Here is a 10,674-nt window from a genome sequence, read left to right on the forward strand (position 1 = left end):
AGAGTTCAGATGCCTTTCCTAAACTAAACCAAAGGGAAACTACAAAGATACCAGCGGATGGTTAGGAGAAATGGTGTAATGATGGTGCTGGGCTCAAGCAGAGCTGATGAGAAAATTACTTGTGACCACGGTGTGGAGAATCTCAGGAATGACTACATTCACACTACACCAGGCAGAAAATAAACTCTTTTGAACCCTTCCTCCACAACAAGGACCAGGCTGGAGGCTAAGTCTAGGCTGTGGAAGAAAAGAGGTTTTGTTTGTTAATCCATAATAATGGCCAAGGCAGCTTGCTCCAGCTGATCTGTGCTATTTGGGTACCAGACGAGAGACAAAGTGAGGTGTAAGCATTTTCTAGTGGGTGTGTTTCTAATACCATCTGACCTTGGTGCTACAAGGGAACAGTCAGAGCAGTAAGCCCCACAGGAAAGGCTTTGTAGGTACAAGGCACCCAACACAAGAGGTGGCATGCTGACACGTGCATCAACGCGAAACCAAAACCTTGGTCAAGACGTCACGTTGGTAGGCTGTGCTGGCTATCATGTCGGAAGCAACTGCTGCTGCTGCACATGCCACTGCTGCTCCAGCCGCTGAGGCATTCGCTAAGAAGCCAGAGAAGGTGGCAGGAGGATCCAAAACCCTGCAAGCCCCCAGACTCCAGCGGGGCTGATGATGAGGGCGACGACTGTCTCCAAGAAGCACAAAAGAACTTTCTCTCACCACTCTGAAAGGGAACTGAAGTCTACGCAGTACAGAAGGACAACAGCTGCACAAGGCTGGGCCTCAGGAGCCTGGACAAAGGCAGCACAAGAGGACTTGGTACTTCTAGCTCCTTTAAACTCAACAAGCCAAGAGGAAGAAGGCAGCAAAGGCCAAGAACCGCCTGACCCTTGACCAGCACTGCCCAGAAGCCCAGATTAGCTGTGGCTGTGAAGGAAATCCCACGGCAAGCCAAGAAACTGGCAGCCACCGTGGCCAAGAAAGCAGGCTAGAACTTAGAGAATATGAGCGCTGACAGACCAAAAAAGGCAAAGATCCAGCTAAGGGCAAGACCGTGAAACCCAAGGCTACCAAACCCAAGGCAGAGAAATCGAAAGTGGCCTCAGGCTGAGAAGGTAGTGCACAAGAAGTAGGTGCTGTATGAGCACAGACAAAGTGTCCTGCTTCAGGGACACAGAGCGTAAATCCTTTAATTGCAACATTGATTTTCATCATGTTTTGCATTTTTAACGCAGTTTCCCCAAAGGAAGATAATTAATTGTAATCATTAAAATTCCTTGTTTTGCAATAAAACTGAGGCTTTATATGAATTAAATGTTTCTTCTTGCTATTTTCTTCAATTGCCTGCAGCAGTATTGTAGGGGAGATGGAGACAGAGTCTTCTCAGAGGTGCACAACAAAAAGAATAGAGGCAACAGACGAAAGCTGCAACAAAGGAATTTCTGATCCGACATCAGGAAAATATTCTCCATCTTAAGTGTGGTACAGCACTGGAACAGGTTGTGGATTCTCCGTCCTTGTTGACTTTTTCAAAATTCGGCTGGACAAGGCTCTGAGCAATCTGATTAGGTTTGAAGTTAGCTCTGCTCACTAACTTTCAATGTAATTTTATCTATGATCTTGACTGGGAAGGTATACTATCTCAATAAGGACCATTATTTAAAAAAATGCACAGCTTCATGTACATTTATTCTTATATTTAAGCAGGTGAGTTCTCACATTACTTATTACTTAGGCACATTGAATTACATATGCTTATTTATTACAACGTTTTGTTAATGTCTAATTTGTGACAAGCTGTATTTGTATGGAAATTGTAATCTTAGTAAAATGCCCGAAACAGTATTCTGAAAGAGAAATTTATTCATTAAATGAAGCTTTGCTCTGCTGATGACTTTCACCAATTCATTTTTTTTATATACTTCAACACAGTAGCAACAAGTACATGCAGCTTGCATTTTAACTGATATAATTTATATTATTGAAAACATTTTTATTTGAAAGAATCATTTACATTAATAGCAAAAGTAGACAATCAAATTTATTCATGATGTTTCACACACTTTTTTAATAGTTTTTTTTAATGGACTAAAATCCAGCTTTCTATTTTGTGGGAGTTGATTCCAGCTTGCTACCTTACAAGGGCTAAGGATGGCAGGGACAGAGAGAAACGAAGCAATGTGCTGAAGATCAGAGAGCAGGAGGTGACGAGGAGATCTAGAAATGAAATTCAGATTTCTTGTGCCCCAGTCAAGGGGCTGTTCACAACTGGACAAATGTACACTGTCAAACAATGCCAGACCATGTGGTGCCAGGAGTAAATGTTATGGGATCGTGCACCTTTAAAATCTTCTTTTTTAAAAAAAAAAACAGCTTTTTTTTATTTTAAACTGAAATCCTTTTTGGTTTCAACCCAGCTACTCTTTATGTAATAGAGGTGCTCTTTTTGGATGGGTTGCAAGCACCGCTCCCCCCTATGAAGGACAAGCCCACACCCCAGCCAGCGGTATGCTCTTGAGGGATCCCTCCAAGCTGAGAGGCCTGATGACAACACCTTTTGTTCGTGCTGCAGGTTCTTGTGGACAAGATCCAGGCAACATGGAGCTTCCAGGTGACATGGCAGCTGCTTCCAACAGCCTTCCCGTGCTTTCCCGCAGCACTCCCCTTCCTCCTCGCCTTGTTTCTGCAACCAGGGCCGCCACCTCAAGGCATGCGGTTGCTGTTCCCACAGTACACAAGTTGACCTGAGGTGCCATTCTCCCCTCCCTGCTCTGACTGGCATGTCCTTCCCTTCAGAAAACCCCGATCTTGGCAGCTGAGGGAGCCACAGCGCGTGAGAACCAGAGGGCAAGAGAAAAGGAGAGCTGGCATGGGCCAAGCACCACCCGCAGCCCCACTTGGCAATGCCGTGTGTCACTTCATCGAGGACCCTTCCTGCCGCCCCACTTCAGCCCCACTGTCCTCCTCACCGTGTTTCTTGCTCTGAGATGAACATGCGAATAGAGAAGAAAGGTAAGAGATGAGGAAAACAGAGTCAGAGAACAAAGAGGAGAAGGAGAGATGGGAAGGTGGAACAACCCTTGCTTTCCAGGTGCAGCGGAAACCCTCAGTGCGGCCAGCTCCCCTGAGGGGACTCCAGCAAAAAGTGAGGTACCACTTCAAACCGGAGACCAGGCATCAGAGCACTGGCCGTGAAACAGCAGCCTTCAAATTGGCAACACTGATGGGTACTCAGGAGCCGTGACAGAGAAATGAGCAAGAACAACCATTGTGTGGGAAGCGACTGCAGGCCATCTAACTCCCGCTCCAGGTCAGAAGAGATTATGAAAATCTCTAGATCATGCTTCTAAAATGGGACTCTGGCAGCTTTCTTTGTGGCTAGTCCAACTTCATGAGAAACATACCTAGCTGGAGCTATATTTAAAACCATTTCCCCAGCTTACAAGAGAAGGCAACGTCCAGAGACCAGCAACGCAGCACCATGACCATTCAGGCTGGAATGGCAGGGGAGAGAAATCTGTGTAGGGGATAACTGCTAATGAAGATGGGGAAGCCTGTCTGCGGACTCCAGTACTGTAAGGAAAGGGAAGAATAAACCGAATTACAGAAAGTTGATGGCATATGTTGTGCTCTGCTCCCACAGCTGGTGGAACGTGCCGATAGAGGGACACAGCAAAGGCCAAGAGCTCATGAGTCAGAGCAGGGTCGGGCCTGTGTAGACGGGAGCAACATTTACAGTCACTCGGGCTGAGGCTGTTTTCATTATAACAGCCTGAGATAGGGACACCGCAGCGTTAGCCAGGAAGGAGCATTGATTCTGGGGGGTAGTGTTGTGCAATAACCTGCATTGTGTGGTTTAGTCCTGAAGAACTATGGGACACTGTCAGAGGCAGTTTAATGGGTAATTTGGGCCACAGCCACTTTTGTTCTAGAAATACCATCTAAATGCAGACTTGACTGCTTGCACATGAAGACGCTGCCTAAGGTCGCCCATGCTCTGAGTGCTCCATCTTTTCAACCAAAATATGACGTACAGCCAGTGCCTGATGAATCTATGCAAGAGTCAGAAATTCAATGAAAGAGAAATTTTCCTAATCCTTTTGACCTAGATGTGTAATTTTTAATGTAGTCTTTCAGTTATTCCCATTACTGAGTTAAATGGCTCTAGGGAACAAATTCTTCTTTGCTTATGAGATGATTTATCACAGCTCTTCTCTTATTTCAGCCATCTTACCATTTTACTTGGAGATGGCAATTCTCCACCAGGAGGTCATGGCACCTGCACAGTGAGAAGATGTGTTCTCAGCACAAATCTCATGGCCTGGGAGGAGTTATCCCTGTGCTCAGCAGCTATCAACTGTCAGGAAAATCTAGCACAGCTATCCATGGAAAAAAAATGCTGAACATAATTTTCTGTATCTCTCGAAAAAATGATGACCTCCCAGGAAGACCCGTGATTCACAAGTGAAGGGAGGGTGGCAGCGGAGGACTGGGCTAGCAGGGAGTAAAGAGGTCCAAATGACAGATTTGGGCTGGAGTCAAGTCTGCCCACAAATCTGGAGGAAATACAGCTAGAGACAAAGAAACCCAAACACATGAGAGTTGCCAAGAATAACAGGAAATAAATTTTCTTTTAATATTTTTGTGTGCATTATATAGACCCTAGCATTAAAACAGTGTTCTCCTGGAGAGGAGCACCTCTTCCTGTCCCTGCAGAAAGCAAGCAACAGAAAGGCTTCTAACCATTCCCCAAACTGTATGAATGTTAAATTTCTATATACTGTACAGTAGCTATGTTATACAGTTATATATCTATATCTATATCAGCTTACATTCAACTCTAAATACAGAGTAGAGACTTGGCCTAGTCCAATTTCCAAGAGCTCCCTCTAACATCTCATCTCCATCCCACCTTCCTCCACACAGGCAAATTCCAGCATTGAAGTCAGCGGCTGCCAGTGGCTTGAATGTCTTTGAGATCAAGCTCTCAGTGCCCTCCTTTCTACAGAAACGTGCACGCTCTCAGTACAGAGAAATTCCTCCTCCATTCCCAGTCTCATGAGCCTCCAGTACTCGAGAGGAGCATCATCCTCTGTGCAGGGGTGCGATGCCCCTATATATAGGATGAAATTCTAGTCACCGCGTAACTTCAAATTCTTTCTCCTGTATACTGGATTAATATAGAGAGATTTAGCCCATCTATGGCCAATTTTGTCCTTATATGGAACAAATCTCTGTCTGCACAGGGAGTCTTCCCCTACACAGAGGATGTAACCAGCTTCTTGCTGCATATAGCAGAAATCTGCAATTTTTTTTCTCTTTTTTTCGGAGACATCTGCAAACGACAGCAAACTGTCCCCTATATTGTGTGACCCTGGCTCTGTGCAGCAGACCAGTGCTCCTGCAAGGCTGAATGGTACTCAGTTCAGCAGCAGAGCATATCATGTGACAGGGGTGAATGCCTACTCTAGCAAACTGGCTTTCTGTTAGTTGGGAACAACGCCTAGAGATCCTAGAGACAGGGTCTTGCTGATGTTCTGCTGCAGTGAGCTAAGCTGTTCAGCTCCAGTGCCCCACAGAATCATGCCACTAAGAGTCACATAGAGTGATTAATACACTTCAGACAGCTCTTCCCCACTTACCCTACCCAGTCTCATAGTGAAAACTGCCCGTATACCTGGTAAAGTTCTCCATATATCTGGAAAACAAAGTTCTCGAGCAGACCACAGACATCCAGTGCTACCAGAGTGAATTCTTTTCCCCAGGTTGGCCTGCCTCTATAAGCGCTTATACCTGCAGATACGTTTACCTCCCCACCAGCACCTGGCTCTGTGCAGGTCAGCACAGCCAGAGAACCTGCAGGAAAACCCAGAGATCCCAGATAACGATTCTTCTCCCACATCCCATTCCAATTTGTGACTCCTTTCTGCTTTGTGCAGGAGCTCCCAGGACAGGAGGTAGGAACTCAAGTAGAGATACTGAAAGCAGGCTCAGCAGCTGGAGAGTGTGGAGGTAGCCAGACCAAGACAAGTCACCAGGACAAGCTAATTCATTGCAAGTTCCCAGTACTGCGAGAACACATAGGTTCCTCGTGGGCTCTCTTGGGCTTAGGAGCAGAGGCAGCCATACTTACCGCTCCCTGGAACTTGCCTGGAATGGGCATCAAGAGATTTCTTCAATGGGAAGGGAGGGACAGAATGGGGGAGAGGAGAGGAGGGAAAGGAAGAGGCAGCACTCTGTTCCAACATAATCTTCTTGAGAAAAATATAATGTCATACTAAATCCAGAATTCTTCCTTTTGGTAGCAGTTGTGTGTGAGGGAGGCAATGGGCTTGAGACAAAGAACTTCCCAGAGGTAGTTATAAATGATCTGCTGCCAGACAGGGACAATGAGGTTTGCATTGGGTTGAGGACAGCTCATCTCCCAGTTCTGTCACTTCTCTGAGGCCAGCAGACACAGGAGGGGGCTGTGCTATCACAGAGCAAACTCAGTGGCTCAGGAGGACTGGAGAGGCCCAGGCTGACTAACCATATCCGAACTCTACTGATGCCATGCCAGAAACCTAGGCCAGGAGTCCTAGGGCATAAAGGTTTGCACTCCTCCACATGAGACGCAGCTTAGGGCATCTGTACCGCTGGAGAGGACTACATCCTGTCCCCATGTCTGTCTCTCTGCAGGGGCAAAGCAAGAGAAGATGCAGCACATTTATAAGGACCTCTGGGAAATGAGCAGTTCACGGCCTGCCAAACAGAGTTGGAGAGAAAAGAGAGGAGCATCCCACATCCTCAGCAACAGATTTAGAAGATGACAACAGCCACCATGACAGACTAGCAGAGAGGGGACTCTGTGTACTGCAGCACCTGAAGAAGAGGATGTGGGGAAAGGCAGAGAAGCAAGGAAATGGTGGGGAAATCACAAACGAGAAGGACTTGTCTTGGGTTGTAGGTAGTGGATGACGATTTCTCTTCTCTCCTTTCCTTTTTCTCTCCTACTGTTGGTAGCTCACAGAGCATCAGGCCTGCTGCGCTGCTGCTCCAGGAGTTGTCTGCAAGGGAGATGCGGGGGTTGCCCAGATCGGCGAAGACGTCGAGAAGGAAGGCCAGCCAGCTGGCGACAGATCTCATCTGAAGACATAGCAGACACACACAGGTTGACAGATAATCAAAGCTTCCTTCAAATTGTTCACCACCAGAATAGTTAGAGGTACATCCTTCACTGCATCTACAGAAACTGTTGGAACTGCTGAATCCTCATATACATGAGGCAAGTGAACAAGTCCTTAGGCTTTTATTCATTTCCTTCTTGCTTTATTCATGTACAATACATATTAAAATCACTTGTATTTTGTTGCAACAAAGACTGCATAAGAAATCTAGACTGGATCCTGTTTCTATTCATGAATAGAAATACTGAGAGTTACTCTTTAATCTCAAAGGAATGCAACTTTGAGTAAGGGTGTGTCTGGGGCTAGTAGAGCGTGATCAAGATCAAGGAAGGCAGAGCTCTCATACTTCTTGGTAGTACGGTATCTGCTTCCCAGTGTTTTTCATGCTGCGTACTGGATGCAAGGCTGCATTGCATTAGAGCTCCCCCAAACCAAGTCCAAGGAAACTACTACATATGGATTGGGGTTGGGTAATTAGTTAGCTTGGAGACTCTATCAGATGGCTGCAGCTGTTCTTCTAGGCTAGCTTGTGCTATCACTCACCTTGCATGACCTCATTCTCCTTGCAGACAATGCGAGAGCACACCTCCTTATTTATTATGTACATGCGACGCACACTGAGGGATCACCAGGGACACGCCAAGGACAGGAGCAAAAGGCACAGGGACCCAAAGAAACAAAAAAGGGATACAGGCAATAAATATGTATATTCGCTGATGCGGAGGCAAATTCTAGATTTTTAGGATTAGTTAGTCTAGAATAAGGCTGTTGTCAATAGGAAAGTAATCTTTGTCAAGACTTCATGAAATGGCCAAATATCTTAAATACAGATTACAATATAGTGCACATTACAGCTCCTTAGTGCTGCACAGGTAACAGTTATTAATTAATTAATAGCTATTAATTAATAGGTATTAATTAATCACACTAAAAGGACACACCGAAGATAGGATTCATCTCACCAACTGGTTCCCTGAGGGAACCTCTAGTCTTCAAAGGAAACAACTGCTGAACTGGACATGCTGTTTCTGGAGAGTTTCTAGGGCTTTTCTTAGGGACTGCTGGTTTCTTACCTTGTAACACAGAGGTAGCTGATACACTGCTTTACTGGTTTGTGAACAGAATACAGGCGTGTGCAAGGGAACTTCTCTTCACGACAATCTGGGAACACACACACACACACAGAGGTGCAATACAGCATCATTGGCAGGTGCACACATATAACTTAATCACTAGGTACTGTCCTCCAGGCTTCTAGGGAAGGCCCCTAGCCTCTATTTTCCACTCTCCTGTGAGAGAAGAGGAAAACAAGGCAAACATTTCTGATCCCCTTGCCTCATAAGACAAAAGTAAGGGAAAGTTGAGTGAAATGCAAAACAAGCCCACTGGGAATCCTCAATACAGAAGGCACATGCTGTAAAGGGGACAGACACAAATAAACAAAATGTAAATTGTAGTTGCATGTTTAAGACACGTGTTTCTAATAGGTCTGCAATCTCACATTTCAGGACACAAATTTAGTTCCTTTCTTTTCTGGACAATCAACCCTGTAGCTAACTATGATGGGTTTTCTTGCATTTCCTTCTGAAATGCCAGGTCTTGGCCACTGACAATGACAGAATATTGACCTAGCGTATCTGGTCTGGTGATCTGCCAGTTTCTCCCCTCTCGGACATGCCACCCAGGGGAAGACTTCATGTTCCACTACCGTCATTCTCCAGTACTTCTAACTCAAGGAACAGGGTAAAGGGAATTTTCGAGGAGACAAAGCTCAGTGCTCAGCCAGCACCTGCCTGTAGAGGTAACAGGGTCTGGGAGGGGGTGCAGGCAGCAAACTTAAACATACCTGATGAAGCTGTCGTAGTTTCGCTGTCAGACTGAACTGGAAGACAGAGGGTAGCAAAGTTAGTGTGATTTACCATGATTCCTTCCTAGACAGCAGCTTACTCAAAACAAGTAACTGGAAAGCTCTTTTAAGAGCCCTCCATTGTAACTTTTAATGTGGAAAAAGTTTTCATTGTTACTGACATGAAACCGTAAGAGAAGGTACAAATCCAGTATGAATCTAGTGCCAGCTACCCAGCCAACAATGCTAAAAATCTGTCCCAGCTTTACCAAAAAGCATTACCACTACTCTTCAAAATGACACTGTAAGGGCATCTTGACTTATAATTCAAAAGGTCAAGCAGATGTATTTAGTTGCTGTAATTGCTGTCCATTTAGGCAAGCAGCAAAGGAGCCTGTGACTGCCTCTTACTAAGGAACAGTGACTCCTTTAAGAAACAGCATTCCCAGACTGCTGGTTCTTTAATGTGCATGACAAGGGGTCAAAAGGAGGTTGGTTTGTTGTTCCCTCTGATAAAGCAACCCACCTGCAGTAAATCAGTACATTTTATTATTTACCCAGTGACAAATTGGAAAGGAGCTCGGAGGACTGACTGCCAGGCTCAAGTTTTCATCAACAGTTATAAAGGACTTCCACTTCTCCTGTTCACGTGCCATAGTGTCAGCCAGAAGCATAGACAAAACAGACGGGCGTAGAGAGGAGTCTTTTGGGCGTCTGGGCTATGGTTAGGGGCAGTCAGGGAAGGCAGGATTCTGGGTGTGCAAGGGACTGGGCAAGGAGAGGGAAGGGGGCTCCACAACATTTGGCTGTGAATTGAGAATAAACTCACCAGGACTAAGAAGCACAGGTGGTGTGACAGCTGCAGCTGGAAAAAGAGAAGATGTTCTGAAAGATCTTAATTTGAGCTTTCAGCCTTTTTCCCCCTCCCACAGTTCTACCGATGGCTCCCCCACTCCTGACCAGTAGCCATCCCACATCTGGTTCATAGACAATGCTATGTAATGTTGTTATCTGACTTGTCAGAGTAACTGCAGGCTTTCCCTGTGAATATGCCGGGTGTCCTAGAGCTGATGGGATGCTGTAGAGCAGAGATGGGTCCCATGGCACATCCTTTGTGAAGAGTTTCTTCTTGATCCCTCAACAGCCAAAGTCTACTGTAAAGGCTTCACAGTTAAGTCTTTTCAGGTTTAGATGTAGGTTAGCCACCGCCAGTTTGGTCTGGACACCAAGTCTTATCTACGCTCCTACAGACTGTCAGGTCTCACACATTGAACACGAGACTGACACAGGTTGATTTCACCTCCCATCCCCACCAGGAAGATCATGCACCTTGCATATACAATATTGGGCTTCCACTTTTCTCCTCCAGTGTTGTCCCAGACAGCTGGTCAGCTTGACCCACAATACTCCAGCCAGCTGATGAGCAGAGTCACATGGCAGAGGAGAGACCATGGAACTGCTGTCCTGGAGAACAGGACACCACTCTCAGATGAGCTCTCCTACACAGCACACTTCCCAGCAATAGCCAAGCGCTGCTGCCTCTCCTTTGTCTTTTGAACCATATCATCGACCAGTTGTGTTCTCCCTCTCCCTGCCCTGCCTGGTCCCCCCCACCTCAGAGGGATGTGTTTGAGAGACTGCCCCAGCAGAGAGAGAAACCAT

The 10,674-nt window shown here is 46.0% G+C and overlaps 2 protein-coding genes across 2 annotated transcripts; one reads left to right on the forward strand and one right to left on the reverse strand.

Moving 5' to 3' along the window:
- The first annotated feature begins 541 nt into the window (after nt 1–541).
- LOC104081378 (histone H1-like) lies at nt 542–1,111 on the forward strand. Its single transcript, XM_009584105.1, is given in 4 exon segments — nt 542–619; nt 732–847; nt 899–1,026; nt 1,029–1,111. Coding segments are annotated over 4 exon segments (405 nt in total).
- Nucleotides 1,112–6,803: 5,692 nt separating this feature from the next.
- Nucleotides 6,804–9,877, reverse strand: LOC104081379 (microfibrillar-associated protein 5-like; the record flags this gene model as incomplete). Its single annotated transcript, XM_009584106.1, has 5 exons — nt 6,804–7,125; nt 7,710–7,783; nt 8,240–8,327; nt 9,013–9,048; nt 9,842–9,877. Coding segments are annotated over 5 exons (356 nt in total), but the record flags the coding sequence as incomplete, so codon positions are not given.
- Nucleotides 9,878–10,674: the final 797 nt, after the last annotated feature.

Source organism: Fulmarus glacialis, unplaced genomic scaffold (assembly GCF_000690835.1).
Source record: "Fulmarus glacialis isolate BGI_N327 unplaced genomic scaffold, ASM69083v1 scaffold9538, whole genome shotgun sequence".
Classification (NCBI taxonomy): Eukaryota; Metazoa; Chordata; class Aves; order Procellariiformes; family Procellariidae; genus Fulmarus; species Fulmarus glacialis.